The sequence below is a fragment of the Pteropus alecto genome, unplaced genomic scaffold, assembly GCF_000325575.1.
Source record: "Pteropus alecto unplaced genomic scaffold, ASM32557v1 scaffold239, whole genome shotgun sequence".
NCBI classification, from domain to species: Eukaryota; Metazoa; Chordata; class Mammalia; order Chiroptera; family Pteropodidae; genus Pteropus; species Pteropus alecto.
In genome coordinates, this window is record NW_006494613.1 from 14,172,369 (window position 1) to 14,193,292 (window position 20,924).

The 20,924-nt window shown below is 35.0% G+C and overlaps 1 protein-coding gene and 1 long non-coding RNA gene across 5 annotated transcripts in view; one reads left to right on the forward strand and one right to left on the reverse strand.

The window, feature by feature from the left end:
- The window catches only part of ZNF654 (zinc finger protein 654), a 74,026-nt gene extending 63,241 nt beyond the window's left edge, over positions 1-10,785 (forward strand). For 3 of the 4 annotated variants that reach the window (XM_006926247.3, XM_025042492.1, XM_025042493.1), the window contains 3 exons: positions 1,180-1,321; positions 4,823-7,163; positions 7,743-10,785. In XM_006926247.3, the coding sequence (XP_006926309.1) occupies positions 1,180-1,321; positions 4,823-7,163; positions 7,743-7,750 (2,491 nt within the window). In that variant the 3' untranslated portion in view covers positions 7,751-10,785. The remainder of the gene's footprint in view (positions 1-1,179; positions 1,322-4,822; positions 7,164-7,742) is intronic. The other variant, XM_015600174.2, reaches the window with a different exon arrangement.
- A 55-nt stretch (positions 10,786-10,840) lies between these two features.
- Positions 10,841-20,924, reverse strand: part of LOC107196722 — a 12,188-nt gene continuing 2,104 nt past the window's right edge. The window contains exon 3 of the long non-coding RNA XR_001518168.2: positions 10,841-11,422. This is a non-coding gene — a long non-coding RNA (uncharacterized LOC107196722). The remainder of the gene's footprint in view (positions 11,423-20,924) is intronic.

Sequence of the window (20,924 nt, forward strand, 5' to 3'; positions counted from 1 at the left end):
AATTAGGTTAGAACCAAATAGGTTATAGAAATGTTTAGTGTCATTGACTGATTTAGGAAAAGATAATCAATTTTGCAGAAATATCACTTGTTATGAGAAGGGTTAAGATGATAGAAAGCAATCTAAATTGAAATATACCCAGATATAGAAATTGGTAAAGAAATTAGAGCTAGAGAGTTAGTGCAAGGTGTGAAACCTGATGAGCTTTCTAAAGGAGTACGTGTGCAAAAAAAAGTGGATGTTGGACTAAAACTTATAAACACCCACGCGGCTAGTATGAAATAGAGGTGGAATTTTGGTTTTGCTTCTAATATGTCATTTCCATCATTTTCTGTTATGTGTTTTCTGTACTGTCTCTCTAAGTAGGCATAGTAATCACGCTGCCCTTAGATTTAATAATTGTATGTACTTGGCTCAAGATATATACTCAGTAAGTCACTTTTTAAAAACATTTTCATCAATTTAATACTTTTTAGATTATGATGCTTTATGTAACTAATGACACTATTAAAGAATTCTAATTTGCTAAAATGTGATATCAAAATATATCAATTATATCTTAGATTTCCTTTGCCCCAAAACCCACTGCTCCTACCTTGTTCATCTAATAACCTTGGCCATATTTTAGAAAAGGATCTACTGTGAAACACTTTAAATGGTCCATAGCTTGTCTGTTTCAAAGTACTACATTTTAATGGAAGAGCAGATAATCTAAAACATTTCAGAATTAGTACTATAATATACTTACACTTTTAATCTGTAGTACTTCGATATCTTAATAGATTGAAAACGGAAAATATGAACCACTTCTCTGCAGAAAGTCTGCAGCATTTATTTCTAAATTTGCAAGTAGGGGATTCATTAATGACCAAAGTTTATTTTTTTAAATATAATTAATATTGGTATATTGGGATTAGAACTTATTTTGATCAAATACTAAAGGTGCCTTAGGTTTGTCAGCATATGATTTGAATTCATCCCTTACCACTGCAAAATTGCAATTTCTGATCTTTTTTCTCCCATATAAGTAGCAGAAGTAGCTTGGGAGTTAACATAATATCCATTTATGCCCACTTTGTATACATCTCAAGCAGGGCACTATAGAATCAGGGAAAGATAACTAATGTCTATATTTGAATTAACTATATTTTTGACATCTCTTTTTTTTCTCATTTACAGGGAGTTGATTTTCATATGGAGTAAACTTCAGCTTAAGTCTAATCCTTCAAAACAAGTTTTTGTAGATCAATGCTACCAGCTTTTAAGAACAGCAACTAATGTGAGAGTCATATTTCCTTTCATGAAAATCATTAAAGATGAGGTAAATAGGATATATTTACCCTTCATTTTAAATGAAAATTAAATTACAGTTTGCTGAAACTTGAATCTCTTATGATAAAATTTATTTAATTATAAAGTTGAAGAAAAGGAGCAATTTAAAACCACATTCTCCATCTATCACATCTTCTCCCCTCAACTTCAAACTCCCAACATTATACAAGGGTGTGTATGCATGTATGTATGTGTGTGTGAATATATATATATACACACGTATATATACGTATATATAAATGTATATACACATATATATACTTATATATAAATGAAAATAACTAAAAGAGAGAAAAAGTAAATTTAGCGTTACTTATAATTTAATATGGGAATAGCTGCTTCCATAGAAGCTATTTTTTCGTATAATTAAATAAGTTTGTCCCTTTTAACACTATCCTAAGTCCTGTTTGTAGAATCTTCACTAATTTGCAGATGAACTTTATATATCTATAGGCAATACCTGCTCACTATCATAGAGAAATATAGTTCATAGTTTTAAGTCTGGTGTTTAGGTGAAAAGAAACCATGAATACTGAAGAATTTTTGAAACTTAAGGACAAATTTTAAAGTGTTTAAGTGAGATAATATAAACCCATTACCTGTTTCTAAAAATAGTTCTGAAGCAAGTTTTTCAAGGGCCACTTACAAGTACTTGAGTACAATTTTAAATATGACTTTTACATAGACATGAAAATGAATCCTGCAGATCCTTTAACTTTTTTCCCAAATGTTAACAGAAGTTTGAATACAAAGATAGGAAAGATATAGCTACCCTAATTTTAACTGAATCTTTACATGGGTTATTTTTAAATACATAGGAGGCATCCTTTAAATAATATATTTTAATTTTTTTATATATTTATCACATGCATTATCATATCACTCATTAGATGTATGATCATGTAGTGATCATATTCCCATGATATCAAGTTGGCAGCACTGTATCAGAGGGTTTTACTTGTTTCCTACTTATTTTGCTAACCGCATTAATATCTTCATTATTAATAGTGAAGTGTCATTCAAATGCATTGTCAAAGTTATCCCCTCTCCCCACCAAAAGAGGGAGAAAAAACAAACTATGCTATAGAATACTTCTCAACATTTAAAGCGCATCAAAATCACCTGTAAAACTTTAAAAAAAAATAAAGATATATCTGTGTTTTACATATTCTAATTTGCACCAAAAGGTGACTTTGTTATAAAAAGTTTATAATATAGGTGAAGTTCAGCCAATTATCGTAAAGCTTTCTTATTTTCACAAGTCTGGTCAACCCTAAGAATACATTATAAGTGGAAAAGTTCAAAGATGAAATAAATATGAAATATATGATTAATCGTTTATTAAAACATTTTTATCTGATGGAATATATCATTCACATGCCTCAGTACTGTGAAAAGAGGCACAGACAATGCTGCATGAGTTCAGAAGACATCACAGTTGGCATATCTGAAAAGGCTTCATGGAGGAAGATGCTTTAAGCTGGGTTTTGAATGATAGAGGAGGATAATACTAACATTTGTAGAGGATTTTGTATTTTACAGAGCACTTGTGCCTTATTTTATTATTTCACACAACTGCCCAATGACATTAATAGAGCAGCAGAGAAACCATAGGAGAGAGTGTAGGAGATGAAACTAATAGGAGGGACTGCAGGAGGTAGGGGGTGGGATGCTGGAGATCCTAAAAGGGACTTGAATGCTACACTGAGACTTGGAACTTCAGTCCATACATATACTGGAATGGTTAAAGAATTTCAGGTAAGGAAGTATCCTGTTCCCTTTTGTCCTTTTGTCATGATCCTGAAAATTTTAAACTTGGGCAGCTGGGTGCATTATAACATCATGAGTCAAGAGAAAGAATGTAGACAGAACTTAAAGAGAAGGAATTCTGCTTTGAAGCAGTGGATTTTGAATTTGTTATATCTGGAAAATCTAGATGGGAATATCTAATAGTAACAATTAGAAATAGGAAATTTGAATTCAGAAAAGGATTCAAAGATGGAAATGATGGATTTATAGGAAAAAAACTAAAATTAGTGGAATAGATCTGATCCCATTCATTCTGTAAACATTTACTCAAAGGTCACAATGCAGAGTACTAACCACTAGACAATCATAGCGAGATACCTGAACATCACACAAAGGTCACTACATGTGAACTTCTATGCTAACCATAAGAGGATACAATAAATGAGATTCTGTATTATTTAGGAATTCAAAGTGATTCGTAGGAATTTAAGAATTCAAAGTCAGGGGTAGGAGCATACATAGATAGTTATAAAACAATATATATATGCTTTTTAGAAATAAGTAAAAGTTATTATCAATGGAAAGAACAGGGAATGTTTATAATAGGGAATGTTTAACTCTACCCCATGAAGGGGCCAGAATGAATGGTAAGAAAAACTTTCAGTGTAGAACTGATTCTCAAAGAATGAATAGGAGATAGGTAGGAATTTGCCGGCTAGATAATATGGGAGTATGATGTGCAAAGTTAAGGTCTGCTTGTGGAACTCTAAGTAGTTAAGTAGGGTTACATAGCATGAAAGGGACTAAGAGGACATAAAGATGGTAAGGCAGCGTTCCTCTCTGTCATCTATAATATACCATATGCAGGCAGTATGATATTTACACACACACACACACACACACACACACACACACACACACACACACACACATTTTAAAAACATTACTTTTGTATCTCTTTCTATTCAAACAAGCATTTAGACCGTTCCAAATCACTGGCAGCATTATTTATAACTTGAATTAGGGGTAGACAACAGATTCCCAAATAAAAGTTGATGCAGTTATCTTTAAGTCATCACTAAAAGTTTGAAAGCTTGAACAACTTTCACGTAATTTCTAGTAGGTTCATTTCTAGTAGGTTCATTATTTCTAGTAGGTTCATCTGATACCTTATTAAATTTGGAAAGATTGTAATTGCCTTCTTCATGTGGCCTACTTTTTTCCCCTTATTTGGATATATAATATTACTTAAGTAAAAATAGGTAATATTATTTAGTGCAGCTTTACGAGTTTCCATAAGCAGTTATTTTTTAAAATCAAAAATTGATACATGTGTTTAAATACATATAATTTAACCCTTCCACCAGAGAATGTAAGATTGATCCCTAAAATAATAAATGCTGTCTAGATATGTAAAAAACTTCAGTCTTCATAAGTTTATGAAGCATTTTGTATTTTAATCACCATAAAGTTGTGAAGCATTTTATATTATGGTTAGTAGTAGGGGCTGACAGACTTGAAAATTAAATCAGTTGGAAGTAAAAATGCTTTTTTCCAGATTATTCTCAACTTAAGTAAGATTTATATATATATTAAAAAAGAATTTAAAAAGGCTACCCATTGAGGAAAATTGCACATTTGGAATACTATGTTTATTTAGCTTTCATTTCAGAGTATTCTAAAAAGATAGTGTAATATTTTTAAAAAGGTATTTAGTAGTAATATTTTTTTCTTTTTACAGGTTGAAGAAGAAGGTTTACAAATCTGTGTTGAAATATGTGGTTGTGCTCTACAGCTAGACCTTTATGATGATCCCAAAACTAAATGTCTAATTTATAAAACAATTGCACATTTTTTGCCAAATGATTTGGAGATCCTCAGGATTTGTGCACTCTCAATATTTTTTCTTGAGCGCTCCTTGGAAGCTTATCATACTGTTGAAGAGCTTTACAAACGTCCAGATGAAGAATATAATGAAGGCACCAGTAGTGTTCAAAATCGTGTTCGTTTTGAGTTACTTCCAATTTTGAAAAAGGGATTGTTTTTTGATCCTGAATTCTGGAACTTTGTAATGATTAAGAAAAACTGTGTAGCATTATTAAGCGATAAATCAGCAGTTAGATTTATTGATGAAAGTACACTGGAAAATGCTACAGGTAATCTAAAAAAGGCGGCGGAACAGCAAGGTTTAGATGAAGGGCTTGACTCGCTTACAGATCAGAGCACTGGAGAGCTTGATCCTGATAGTATATCTGGAGTGCAACCTAAAAGTCTTATTAATACAAAGAAAAACCTTACAGTTCTTAATGCTTCCAAAGTAGATCACAGTGTCCCAAGGCATCGGTGTATGTTATGTAACAAAGAATTTCTAGGTGGTCACATTGTAAGACATGCCCAGGCTCATCAGAAAAAGGGCAGTTTTTCATGTGTAATATGTGGTAGGAAATTTAGGAACAGAGGACTTATGCAGAAGCATTTAAAGAATCATGTTAAGAAAATACAGAGACAACAAATTGCTGCAGCTCAACAGGAGAATCAGGAGATCCCTGCTTTGGAAGAAATACATTGTTCCAATACTTTCCTTTCATTTGAAAATGGGAATTCTGATAATAAGGATTTGGAAGTGCAGGCTATAAATGCTTCCAGTAATGGAACTAAAGAAGTCATCCCTGTGCATATGGCTGAATTCATTGAAATTCCCGTAAGTGTGTCGGAAGATGTAATTGAAAACGTTATTGAAAATGGCAGTCTGGATACTTCTTTAAATAATGCATCGGAGCCTTTACCTGTATGTGAAGATGACTATGAGGAAGAAGAGGATGAAGAAGGTAATTATGAAGAAGATGATTATGACCTGAATCAAGAAACTTCAGTACTTCATAAAATCAATGGAACTGTATGCCATCCAAAAGACATATATGCTACAGATCAAGAAGGAAACTTTAAGTGCCCTGCTCTTGGCTGTGTCAGGATATTTAAAAGAATTGGATTTCTAAATAAACATGCAAGAACTGTACATCCAACTGACTTAAATGTGCGGCAAACGGTAATGAAGTGGAGCAAAGGAAAATGTAAATTTTGTCAAAGGCAGTTTGAAGATTCTCAACACTTTATAGATCACCTTAATAGACACAGCTATCCAAATGTGTACTTTTGTTTGCATTTTAATTGCAATGAGTCGTTTAAGCTGCCATTCCAGCTTGCTCAGCACACAAAAAGTCACAGGATATTTCAAGCTCAGTGTAGTTTTCCAGAATGCCATGAGCTGTTTGAAGATCTTCCTCTGCTATATGAACATGAAGCTCAGCACTATTTAAGTAAAACACCAGAATCTTCTGCACAACCAAGTGAAGCAATTCTTTGGGATGTTCTTACAGACTCAAATCCTAATCATCAGGAAAAAGACTCATCTAGTAATGAGAAACAAGCTATTAATCTGCCAGTTTCTGCTAGCAAATCAAGGAAAGATTCTACAGAACCAAAGACATGTATAGAAAGTATGGAAAAGAAAGAAAATTTAGTTCAGAATGGAAATGAACATTCTGATGGTACTGTTTCTGATGTAAGCTTGATAGACCAAAAGATGCCTGACATAGAGCCAAATTCTGAAAATAATTGTAGTATTAGTGAGTTAGTCAATGGACACAGTGAAATAGAGCAGACACCTTTAGTTTCATCAGATCCTGCTTTGAAAATTGATACAAATAGAATCAGGACAGAAAACGGTTCCATTTTACCCAGTGTTGTACCACAAGAACACAGTACCCTGCCAGTATCTCAGGCACCCTCCAAACCAAATGTTACAAGTGAACATACTTCATATGGCTTAATTTTATCAAAGCCATATGTCAGACCATTGCCTCCCAGTTACCTTGATGAACGGTACCTTAGTATGCCAAAACGCAGAAAATTTCTGACTGATAGAATAGATACCTGTTCTGATCAAGACGTTTGTAAAAAATCAATGAAAAGATTGAGATGTGGCAAATGCCTGACCACCTACTGTAATGCAGAAGCACTTGAGGCTCACCTTGCACAAAAGAAATGTCAGACACTCTTTGGATTTGATTCAGATGATGAAAGTAAGTCTTCTATTTTCTTAATAGGTTTATCTATAGAAATAAAAAATGCCATAGGTCTTTGAGGTTTAAAAAATTAATGTTTGTATAGCACTGGTCATAAAGCACCACCTGTACATCCTTTAATCCATGCAAACATTATGAAGTGATGTTACTCATCCTGTTTTATAGAGCAAGCAACTGAAATTCACAAGTAATTTGCATAGGCACAGGCCTATGAACTTGTGGAAGCCAGAATTTGTACACAGGTTTTTCATACTCTGAGCATTATCTTTCAATGTATCTGAAACTTTTCTTCATTTTAAGTTTCATGTAATAAAAGTTCTGGAAACAGGAATTATGATGAAAATGTTTTTCATCTGCATGCCAGAATATAAGCCAAGTGAAGTTGAGCCTCCATTACAACAAGTCAAAAGAATCAGAAAATAACTGAAAAACAAAACTGAGCAAAGGAAGAGCTTGTCTTTCTACTGATATCAATATTCTTTGAATGAGTAAGGATATAAATAAACAGGAATCTTAGAATTCCAGTTGAACATCTATAAAATTTGAATTAATCAAATTTTGTGTTCTGTTTTACAGGTGCCTGATAAAAATGTTTCAGAAAGATCTGTCGATCAATCAGTAGTGTGAAAAAGGCACTACAAGAAAATGCATCATCAGTTTGCTATTTCCCTGATGGCCTTAATTTTAGAGCGGTCTCAGATTACTAAAGATAAAGACAAAGCACATTGTCTAGAATGAACTCAGAGATCTGCTGGTTTAGATTCCAAAAGGGTTATTACAAAACTCCCAAAGTACCAGTTATCCAGAAAACCACATTTTTAAAAAAAGTTCATAATAATAGCAGCATGTTCAGTTTCGCTTGTGTGAGAAACATGTTCAGGCAACTAGTCAAAATGAGAAACCAGCTATGGCCTTACAAAAAGGGAAAAGTTAACCCATTATTTTAAAAAAAGGGAGGGGTTGGTTACAATAAACAACTTAAAGTATTCTACAAATGAGATTTGTTTTCTTGTCATGCATAATCGAATTATGTCCTCCCATTTGGTCAAACATGGTTTAAGGAATCACTGCTATTTGGTTTATTATCATTTAAAAATGGATACATGAAAATAAAACTTGACATATCATCATACTAACCTTTAAAAGATTGTGACTTGTTTCCAGATGATTAAGTAGACAAAGTTCAATGAATAGCATGCCAGCATTGAAAATTAAAAAACTAAAGAAAACAAAATAACAATGCTTTGATAGAACCTTCCGCTTTCTATTTTTGTCATACCAATGAGTTATATTTAAAAGGCAAACAGTGCCAGTTAAATAGAAGAAGTACCATCAATAACTTTGGGGAAGGATATGAGGAATCTAAGATCATTAAAGGCTATCTAGTTGAAAAAAAAACACTGAATTGCAAATTCCTCAATGTGAATAATGGTATAAGCACACTGGGATATTTCTATTTGTATATAGAGTAGCATTAGGACATTGCTTGATGATTCATAGTAAGGTCCCTTAGACATTAATGTGAGTTATCTAAGTATAGTCCTATAAAAATAACTGGCTGTAAAAAAATATGTAAGCTAAGAATCAGGTGAAGAATTCATTGGTCTTATTCACTTAGGAGAGCTAATTATAAAATAAGCCATACTTCTCATGCTTTATTTATTAGTAATGAATTTGGTCTGAACAGTAATTTTTCTATATATATAAAAGGAAATAGTTACACAAAAAAAATTGCACAGCAACACAATAAGATATATTGATGCATTTATTTTCCTTGACGACCAGTAATTTTCCTAAGAAAGATTTTAACATCCAATTGTTAAAATGTTTTTTAAAATACCCTCAGATATGTTCCACTTGTACATTCTCTAAAAGAGGAAGCCTAAAGGCTTCCTTCTACCTAATGTGTTGATCTATAGCAGGGATAAAATGAACAAAAATGCAAAGGCAAATTCTTCAAAAACTGAGCTACTAATGTACCAATGTCAATAAATATTCCGGTTATTCCAACTTATACATTTTTGTTCAAAGCAGATAATCTTATCAGACCCTGCTATTATAAATTTTTGGATATTAAAGCTTCTTGAATGAAGTTACCAAGAAAATGGGACATTTCTTCCAGGGTAGCATTCAGGCTTTATTAAATTAGGATTTGCAGGTCATGATAGATTAAAGATCTAAAAAAAAAGTTCCCACATTTATTTATCATGGACATTCATTACTATGCAATTGATAGTCATAAATCCATTCCAATCAAATGTAGGTTTTTGTTTTTTTATGTAGCCTACATTAGGCTGTGGGATTTATATTTAAATAAACACAATCAGATTTTTAAATTCTTTCAGATCAACTTAAAAAATTTTCCATATTTCCTGATACTAAAAATATAACGAGTTCTATTTCAGTTCGGTCTAATATTCATCATGTAATAAAAAGTCTGTTTGGAAACTAGTTCATTTGAACAATTAAGTTTTTTTGAAATATAATTTCTGCTTTGTATATTTTTCAGAAGTTTAAAATTACAACTTAACATTTTATCACATTTTTAACTCTTTTTGTAAGCTGTAACGATCAACATAAATCCATCTCTGTAAATTATTTTCATGTTTTGCAGTTCATACTAAGATGTTTTAAACGTTCCGCTTGCTATTTTTTGTCTTTAATTTGAGGTTTTATTTCTACTTTTGTGTTGCTAAGGGAAAACTTTCTGAAGGACTGAGGTCAAATCAGTTTATACATAACTAAGTCAAGGAATGGTTTATAAAATTCTATTTGACCACACTGTTCTAACCTGTTTATATACTTCTCAAATAATTGCTATTGAAAGAATGTGTACATTTTATGTATGTTTTATAAGACATGAACTTAAATCATTTTGCTTTTAGAGGGTGCATAAACTTCCAACAGTTCTAATTTGGGATTCAGAAGAAAAGGAAGCTTTCTTCTTCAGATTTTTTTTTTTCTTTTCTGCTCCTTCTATTTTGAGGATATTTTTATCTTACATGGGCCAAGTTTCAATTGTTTGTTTTTAAATAAAAATTTTCTTCAAAAGATTAATAACTTTCTGCTATGTTTCAGTAAGGTCAAGAAAATAGCAAATCTGAATTTTTGCTGCTCAATATTATGAAAGGAGGTAGAAAGGGGGACTCTCCGTGGACAAGGACACTGGTACTTTGGGCTTTAGCCATATTCGTTTTTTAAACCACCAATTATATGAATAGATAATTTATAACATTGAACTTGTTATTCTTCTCAAATCACACTTGAAGGTTCAGCCGTACTCCTTTCATGTTTGGTATAAACTGTTGTATGGATGAGAAACCTAAAAGGGATGATAGTGTTTATTTTTTAATTTATTTGGTACTGTAAAACACCTTTTCAGAATGACTAAATGCTGCATATGCATTTTGGAATTGTTAATATGTGAAAGATTACAGATTCAGCAAGAAAGGAAATTTGTGCTTCCTTGTTGAACATTAAATTATTTTACTTTGCATTTTATAAGAGTACAAATTAAAACTGAGCCATTGAACTGCAATAAATCAACAATAGTGTCTCATTTCAAGAAATTTTTTGTACTGTACATAGATTTGTTCAATAAAACGTCCTTGTTGGTAAAGACGTGTTCAGTTTTATGTAGCAATGCTTCAAAAGGAATGATCAGGCTTAAGGTATATGTTAAATAAGAAATTTCTATTATGTCTCAAGGGAAAGGTATTCCAGTTAATATTACCATATTCTGATTACTGAGTGATTTTAAAAAGAATATAGAAAAAAGGAAAAATCTAAAAGTTTATATAAAATAGACCTTTTTAGAAATTATTTTTACTAATGTCCATATGCAGGAATTACACATTGACAGAATGGTGGTTACTAAAGCCATTTCAGGTAAATGGTTTCAGTGTGAGATAGCGCACTCTGCAAATTCAGCAGGTGGAGGACAAATATGAGAACTCTCAAAAAGCAAGACTGGATGGATTGATCCTCGTTGGTAATTCTTCAAAGATAACCTCTGGTGGAACTTAGATGATGAAGTCACTTGGAAATAAGATGTAAATGATGAAAATTACTACCTACAAAAATATTTCAATGGGAAAATGTCTAAGTCAATTCGTATCTAAAAGGTCTTTGGGCATGAAGGCTCCTACTTTTTTGTTCACTAAAAAAAGAAAAAGCCCTATACTATTTGCTGGTCTGGAACTGGAAAAAATGGGGCTGATGTAGAAAAAGAACCTCTTTGATGTGATCAGATAGCACTGCAAATGAAAGAAAAGATACTGTGTTAAATAGTTATTTGCACATATTACACACTTTGAAAAACACTAAGTTATTGAAGCATTCTAGAGCCGAGATCTAGAATTTAAAGTATATAATTTATGATCATATGATCTTCGACTTAAATGTATTGAGGTATTTAGATAAAATTATTGGGGTGACTTTCCATTTTTCAGAAATGAGGTATTCTGGGAAGCAATTAAATATTACTAAGTAGGCTTCCAAGATAAATTAAGTTGCTTTTCATAGCATAAGATCTATACCAATTTCAAAAATCAACTGATAGCAGACATAGAAGTTTTAGCTATATATCAAGATTTGATATAGAAGCAATCCAATTCTACATGAATAAAAACAAATGGCTAGGAGGTTCATGCCTTATTAAGGGTGCTGCACACTGGAGAAGAAATGGCTTCTCGTTTTACTAATTACTGTGCACCAACTACTTTATATGTGTAACCCCTAATTGTTAAAACATTGTAAGAACATTGCTTTTTAGAAACCAAGGCTCAGAAAGCTGAAATAACTTGAAGTCACACAGCTAATAAGTAGAGAGGTGGAATTGAAAAATCAGGTGTATCCTAAAACCACTCTGCCAACAAATGTAGAGTATGAGTAGATCTAATATGTCCAAGTTGAGAGGGCCAGACTTGCCTGAGGATTAGTGATTTCAGAGACAAAAGATGAAGTCTGCCACAGACATAGCTGATTGATGTTTTATTCTCTCCTACCAGCAGTAATTCTTACAGCGTGGTCTCCTCAGCAGAATCGGGTCACCTGAGAACTCGTTAGAAATGCTAAATTTTGGTAATGGGGCACCCATCTGTCTTTTGACAAGTCCAATTGATTCTGATACATGCTAAGGTTAGAAAACCACATACCTAAAGCAACAAGGTTCTTCGTATTTCCCTAGAAGGTAAACTATTTCCCCTTAAATTCATAGAGCCTTCATAGAAACTCAGTTTCCAAAATAGTTAAAGTCCCCTATTAATAATTACTTAAATTAACTGCTTTTGGATAAATGTGTGTGTGTATTTTTTTTTCTAAATTAAGTTTATTGGGGTAACATTGGTTAATACAATTATATAATTTTCAGGTGTAATAATTTAACATCTGTATATTCTATTGTGTGTTTACCACCCAAATCCAGTTTTCTGAAGCTACCATATATTTGATCCCCTTTACCCACTTCACCCTACCCATACCCCCCTATATTTGACCTCCTTTACTCCATCTACCCACCCCCCACCCTCTGGTTCCTCTGGTAACCACTAGACTTGTAGTCTTTGTCCATGAGTCTGTTTGTTTCTCCTGTTTGTTTGTTGCTTTTAGGTTTATATCTCACATACAAGTGATATCATGTGATTTTCAACTTATTCTGTCTGGCTTATTTCACTTAACATAATTATCTCGAGTTCCATCCATGTTGTCGCAAATGGCTGTATTTCATCTTTTGTTATGGCTGAGTAATATTCCTTCGTATGTTTGTACCACAGCTTCTTTAGCGAATTATCTATCATAGGACATTTCGGTTACTTCCATGTCCTGGTCACTGTGAATAATACTGCTATGAACACTGGTGTGCAAATATCTTTATGGATATGATTTTTTAAGTCTTTGAGGTAAATACCCAGTAGAGGGATTGCTGGATCATATGGTAGATCAATTCTTAGTTTTTTGAGGAACCTCCATACTGTTTTCCATACTGTTTTCCACTTTGCAGTCCCACCAGCAGTGTATGAAGGCTCCTTTTTCTCCGCATCCTCTCCAGCATTTATTACTTGTCCTGTTGATTATAGCCATTCTAACAAGTGCGAGATGGTATATCATTGTGGTTTTGATTTGCATTTCTCTAATAGTGATGTTGAGCATCTTTTCATGTTTGTTGGCCATTTGTATGTCCTCTGGGGAGAAGAAGCTGTTCAGATCTTAGCCCCATTTTTTTATTGGATTGTTTGTGTTTTTTTGTTGTTATTGAGTCATATGAGTTCTTTGTATATTTTGGATCTTAGGCCCTTATCAGAGGCATTGCTTGCAAATATATTTTCCCATTCAGATGGTTGTCTCTTTACCTTGTTGACGACTTTCCTGTGCAGAAGCTTTTTAGTTTGATATAGTCCCATTCATTTATTTTTGCTTTCATTTCCCTTGCCTTTGAGGTCAAATTCATAAAATCCACTTTAAGTCCAATGTCCTTGAGTTTCGTTACTGTTTCCTTCCATGCATTTTATTGTTTCAGGTTTTATATTGAGGTCCTTAATCCATTTTGAGTTAATTTTGCTGTGTGGTGATAGACAACAGTCTACTTTTGTTCTTTTGCAGGTAGCTTTCTAGTTTTCCTAGCACCATTTATTAAAGAGGCTTTCCTTTCTCCACTGTATGTTTTTGGCTTCTTTGTCAAAAATTGTTTGCCCATATAAAAATGGGTCTGCTTCTGGACTCTCAGTTCTGATCCACTGGTCCGTTTGTCTGTTTTGCTGCCAGTACCATGCTGTTTTGATTACTGTCACTTTAGTATAATTTGAAGTGGTCAGAGTGATGCTTCCAGCCTCGTTCCTTTTTCTCAGGATGGCTTTGGCAGTTTGGGGTCTTTTGTGCTTCCATATGAATCTGATGATTTGTTGTTCTTTTTCTTTAAAAAATGCCGATGGGATTTCAATGGAGATTGCATTAAATCTGTAGAATGCTGTAGGTAATATGGTCATTTTAACTATGTTGATTCTTCCAATCCAAGAACACGGAATATCTTTCCATTTCTTTGGATGATTTGATTTCATTTAATAGAGTTTTGTAGTTTTCATTATATAGGTCCTTCACGTTTCGTTAAATTTATTCCTAAGTATTTTATTCTTTTTGTTGCAATTGTGAAAGGAATTATTTTTTCCACTTCTTTTTCTGACACTTCGTTGTTAGAATATAAGAATGCTATGGATTTTTGAACGTTGATATTGTAACCAGAAACTTTACTGTATTTGCTTATTGTTTCTAGTGGTGTTCTTGTGGAGTCTTTAGGGTTTTCTATATAGAGAATCAAGTCATCTGCAAATAGAAACAGTTTGACTTCTTCGTTTCCTATTTGGATGCCTTTTATATCTTTCGCTTGTCTAACTGCACGCGATAGCACCTCCAATGTTATATTGAATAAAAGTGGCAAGAATGGACAGCCTTGTCTTGTTCTTGATCTTAGACGGAAGGTTTTTAGTTTCTCACCATTAAGTATAATGTTGGCTGAGAGTTTGTCATATATGGTGTTGATTATGTTATTTTCCTTCTATAATGATTTTGTGAAGTGTTTTGATCATAAATGGATGCTGTATCTTATTGAAGGCTTTTTCTGCATGTATTAATACGATCATCTGATTCTTATTTTTTAATTTGTTTGTGATGTATCATATTAATCGATTTGCGTATATTCAACCATCCCTATGCCCCTGGGATGAAGCCCACTTGATCATGGTGTATAATCTTTTTAACATATTGCTGTATTCAGTTTGCTAGTATCTTATTTAGGATTTTTGCATGTGTGTTCATGAGAGATACTGGTCTGTAGTTTTCTTTTTTTGTATTATCTTTACCAGGTTTCGGTATCGAAGTAATATTGGCCTCATAAAATGAGTTGGGAAGTATTGCCTCCTCTTCCATATTTTGGAAGAGTTTGAGGAGAATAGGTATTAAATCTTCTCTGAATGTTTAGTAAAATTCACTGCTGAAGCCATCTGGTCTTGGACTTTTACTTTCGTAGTCTTTTGATGATTGTTTCAATTTCCATGCTGCTGATCAGTCTATTTAGATTTTCCACTTCTTTTGATTCAGTCTAAGAAGGTTGTATTTTTCTAAGTCGTGGTCCATTTCTTCTAGTTTATTAAATTTGGTGTTATATATTTTTTCATAGTATTCTTGTATGATCCTTTGTATTTCTGTGATAGCAGTTGTAATTTCCCGTCTTTCATCTATGATTTTGTTTATTTGTGTCCTTTCTCTTTTTTCTATAGTGAATCTAGCCAGGGGTTTGTCAATTTTATTAACCTTCTCAAAGAACCAGCTCTTTGTTGCATTTATTTTTTCTATTGTTTTTTGTGTTTTCAATTTCATTTATTTCTGCTCTAATTTTGATGATTTCTTTCCTTCTGCTGACTTTAGGCTTCATTTGTTCTTCCTTTTCTAGTTTTTTAAGATGAAGCATTAGGTTGTTTATTTGGGCTTGTTCTTGTTTTTGGAGGTAGGCCTGTAATGATGTGAACTTTCCTCTTTTGACCGTTTTTGCAGTGTCCCAAAAGTTTTGATATGTTGTACTATCATTATTATTCGTTTCTACGTATCTCTAGATCTCTTTTTATTTCTTCTCTGACCCAGTTATTCTTCAGTAGGATGTTGTTTAATCTCCATGTATTTGTGGTTCTTCCTGCTTTCTTTTTGCAGTTGATCTCTAGTTTCAAAGCATTATGATCAGAGAAAATGGCTGGTATGGTTTCAACCCTCTTGTATTTGTTGAGGCTATCTCGGTGTCCCAGTATGTGGTCGATTCTTGAGAATGTTCCATTTGCACTAGAGAAGGATGTATAAGCAGCTGTTTTGAGATGGAAGGCTCTGTAAACGTCAGTTATGTCCAGTTGGTCTAATGTGTCATTTAAGGATATTATTTCCTTATTGATTTTGTTTGGATGATCTGTCCATGTCCGGCAGTGGAATATTTAGATCCCCTACTACGATATTGTTTTGGTCTGTTTCTCCTTTTAGTTCTGTTAGTAATTGCTTTACATTCATATTTCAGAGCTCCCTGATTGGGAGCATAGATATTAATAATTGTTATGTTGTCTTGGTGCATGATTCCCTTTATCATTATGAAGTGTCTCTCAGTATCTTTATCTTTTTTATTTTTGAACTCTCTTTTGTCCGATATTAGTAACGCTACTCTCGCTTTTCTCTGAATGCCATTTGCTTGAAACACTTTTCACCCATTCACTTTGAGTCTGTATTTGTCTTTGGAGCTAAGATGTGTCTCCTGGAAGCAGCATATGGTTGGGTTTTGTTTTTTGATCCATTATGCAGCTTTGTGCCTTTTTATTGGTGAGATCAGTCCATTTACATTTAGGGTGATTATTGAAATATGAGGTCTTCTTATAGCCATTTTACTTTTTGTTTTCTGGTAGCTCGATGTTTCCATTGCTTCCCTGTCCTGGTGTTTGTTTTCTTTATTTTGGTTGGCTTCTGTGGGTTTTGCCTCTGGTTCTTCTTGTTTTATGTTATATACTTCAGTTCTGAATCTTTGGTGTGTGGTTACCATTGCAATTATGAAAAAGATAGTAATATACATACATACAGTCTTCTGCATCTGCCTTATCTCCATTCCCCTTTGCAAATTTGGATCTTTGAATCCTCCCCTTCTTAGTCATTGTTGTCTGTTTGTCCCTATGTATGCTGAATGTTCATTACTATCTTGTTATAACAATTCTCATCTTATTATTTAAGCTCATAACGCCCTGTTCTTAGTAAGGGCTGCACTCCTCTGCTTCTATTTGCCTGATAGTCACTTTACTCCTAATTATGTATTTTTGTTGTTGTTGTCATTTTGTTTTAGGTGAGCTGACCCCTTTCAGTATTCCCTGTAGTGCAGGTATTGTATTAGAGAATTCCGTCAATTTTTGTATGTCTGGAAAGATCTTAATTTCTCCTTCATATCTAAAGAGCTTAGCTGGATACATTATTCTCGGCTGGCAGTTCCTTTGACTTGATAGTTTAAATATTTGATTCCATTCCTTTCTGGCTTATAAGATTGGTACTGAGAAGTCTGAGGATAATCCAATAGGTTTACCTTTATATGTTACCATTTTCTTTTCCCTGGCTGCCTTGAGAATTCTATCTTTGTCACTGATTTTTGATAACTTTAATACAATGTGTCTTGGTGAAGGCCTTTTTGCGTTGAGATAATTGGGTGTTCTGTTGACTTCTTGAATTCCAAGCTCCAGCTCATTCCTTAGATTTCGGAAATTCTCGTCCACTATTTGTCTGAGAATGCTCTCTAGTCCCTGCTCCTTTTCCTCGCCTTTGATAATGCGAATTATTATTATGTTTCCTCTCCTGATGGTATCAGCTAGTTCTTATATTTCTCTTTCATTATTTTTCATTCCTCGGTTTCTTTCTCTTCCTTCTGATGCATTTCTAGATTTCTGTCTTCGATATCACTGATCCTTTCCTCCTTTTGGTCAACTCTATTTCCCAATCTTGCTATTTCATTTTTCAACTCTTGCAGTGAGTTCTTCATCACCAGACGTTCTATTTGGTTCTTTTTGAGGGTTTCAATCTCCTTGCTCTGCTCTTCTAATTGTTTCTTCAATTCCTGAAATTGTTGACATGATTTGTTTTTGATCTCATTGAGTTTTTTCAGAAGTATCATCCTAAATTCTCTGTCACTTAAGTCACATATTTCTATGTCTGTAAGCTTATTTTCTGGAGATTTTTCTCTTTCTTTCTGAGATGCCTTGTCACCTTGGTTGTTCATGGTGTTTAATGGACTATTTCTCCACGTAGGCATTAATAGAAGTGTATTATTGCTGTTTTCCAGAAAGAAGGTTTATTATATAAAGGTCTGACTGTAGTCTGTTGCAAAGAAGGTGCTTTTCTTTTGGTTTCCAGTAGGTGGTGTCTAAGCCTCTTGGATCCCTGCTTTATATAATGCCTTAAAGTACCTGTGGTAGCTCTCATGTGCAGATCCCAGGCTCAGAAGTGATGGTGTGCAGTTTGGGTGTTTTTTGTTGCGTTTTAGATGTTCAGCTTATTGTCGTTTCAAGGAGAGAGATCTGAAGCTGTCTCTCACTCTCCATGTTTTCCACTGAAATGCGGCTCATAGCATTCGTCACCCACTGGGAACTGAAATGTAGCTTACAGGGCTTGCAGCTTTTGCTGCGAGTGGAAAGCCCACTCACAGTGATGGCTGCCCAGCTGTGAACACTTGGTCCTGAATCATTTGGAGCTGAGCTTGGTAGCAAGCTAATAATAGTGCCCCGGGTAGTCTGCAGGTTGGGTTGGGGTGGAGTGTTAGAGAGACACTGGCAGTCAGATCAATACATCCTCAGTCTTGCTGCAAATTTGGTAAGTGTTGTGAGTTCCCACATAAGACCTAGGTCACAGCAAGACCAGTTGCTATCTGAGACTGGCCCACAGGCCCTCGATATCTGCCCAAGTTCCTGATGGCAGCAGTGATCTGCCTATCCCTACTGCTGAAGTGTGGCTCACAGCACTGTCACCTGCTGGGAATGGAAATGTAGCTTACAGGGCTGGCTGCTTTTGCTGCGATTGGAAAAGCCACTCACAACAATGGCTATCTCACTGTGAACACTTGGTTCTGAATCACTTGGAGCTGAGCTTGGCCGCAAGCCAATAATACCTGCTGGTTGGGTGTGTGGGGTCTCAGAGAGACAGTGGCTGTCAGATCAAAACAGCCTGTCTTGCCAGAAATTTGTTAACTGTTGTAAGTTCCTGCAGATGATCCAGATCACAGCAAGACCAACTGCTGTTTGGGACTGGCTCACAAGTCCTAGATATCTGCCCAAGTTTGTGTTGGCAGCAGTGATCTGCCTGACTCTTAACTCTGAAATGGGGCTCACTGTGCTGGCTGGCCACTGTTGCTGGGATTAAAAATGCTGCTCACAACAATGGCCGCCCTGCTGTGAGTACTTCACTCTGAATCACTCAGCTCAGGGCTTGGCAGCCAACCATAAACAACTTCCCCAGGCAGTCTACAGGTTAGGTGGGACAGGCTGATCCCCCTCAGACCAGCTTCTCCTAATGGCTCTGTGGGAGGGGTCTGCACAATCAAGCTGGTGTGGTCTGTGGGGGGGAAGGGGCGGGCGGACCAAAGCACAATGGTGGCTGCCTTTCCAGCCCTCTTTCTGACTCTAGGTAATGGAGACTTTTTCAGAATGAATCCCACACAAGCCTCAGACCCACAGCTGATGTCCCGGGCAAGTGTCCACAGGTCAGAAAACCTTTGCACAGGTCCTTCAAAGGGAAGTCTAGGGGCTTAGTCTCCTTCCGTCTCACCGAGACAGCCAGAATCTCCTCTAGTTTCTACAGAGTTATTGGAATTTCCTCTTCCCTGGGCTGGGGAGCCCCCAGATGTGACCAGGACACCCCTCTCCTTCAGGAGAGCCTCTGCAACCTCTCTCTCTCCCTATTAGTGATCCTCCACCACCTGAGGGTGCGGGTCCAGCCTGATTTAGGACTTTGCTCCTCCTACCGGTTTTGATGTGGCTCCTTTACATTATCAGATGTAGGTGTTATAATCAGCTGGACATCAGGTGATTCTCCATGTTGATTATTTTATAATTTGGTTGTAATTTTAATGCAGTCCTGGGAAGAGACAAACCCTGCTTTTACCTAGTCCGCCATCTTCCTCCTCTCCCTCTCTCAGGACTTTGAAGATCGGTATATGTATATTTTAATATTAAGATCTAATACCTCAAACCACTTCAATCTAGAAAACTTTTTTTTCCTCAAAAAGCATTCAATAAGTGAAACTACCAGAATGTGATTTAATGGAAACAGCTCAAAGAGGTGTGGGGATCATTTGTATTCAAATTCCAACATGACAGTTTTATGCTTGTAAATCCTTAAGCAATTAAGTGCATCCTACTGAACTCAGATTTCCACATCTATTAAAAGTTGTTCTTGCAAGGTTATAAGAATTAAGTCTGTGAAGGGGGCCTGGTGCCGAGCCCTTACTGTTATAATTTTATTAAATTTCACGTAATGGCTCCTGTACTGTCTTTGGCTCCAGCCAAAAACAGCCCTGCTGTTTTATTCCATGCATTATTCATGACTGCTCCCTTTACTTGTAATTCTTCACTCCCTTTCTGTCCCACCCCTCATTCTATGCCTAATCCTTGGGGATCACCACTTTCTCCAGAAAGCCTAATCTCTCTTGAAAACTGATTTATCCATTACTTCTCCTCGTCTTCCTCCTCTCAGTAAATGCTAGCTCCACTTGCACGAACCAAAACCTTTAAGTCATCCCTGACTCCTTATCATATCCTCCACTCTAAATCAATCTACCATCTTTTCTCCATTGGACTATTATACTAGTCTCCTAATTGGGTCCTCTGCCTCTACTCTTGCCCTTCTCCAGACTGTTCTTCACTCCAGGAAGCACCTCAAAATGGTCTTGTTTGAAACAAGTTAGACCATGGCATTCTTCAGTTTAAAATCCTCCAATGGCTTTACAACACATTCATTTATTCAACAAATATTTCATACTATGTGCCAGGTTCTGTAATAGACAATAAAAATAAAAGATAAAAATCCTTGGCTCACAAAACTTACATTGTACTGTAGGGCAGCAAACATATAGTATCATATAAGTGCTACAAAGAAAACTTAAGTAGGGTAGGGAAGGTTTAAATAAGCATGGCATTGTTAGTGATCATTTTAAATGATGATAGGGGAAGGACTCCTTGATAAGGTGATTTTTGAGCAAGGACCCGAATA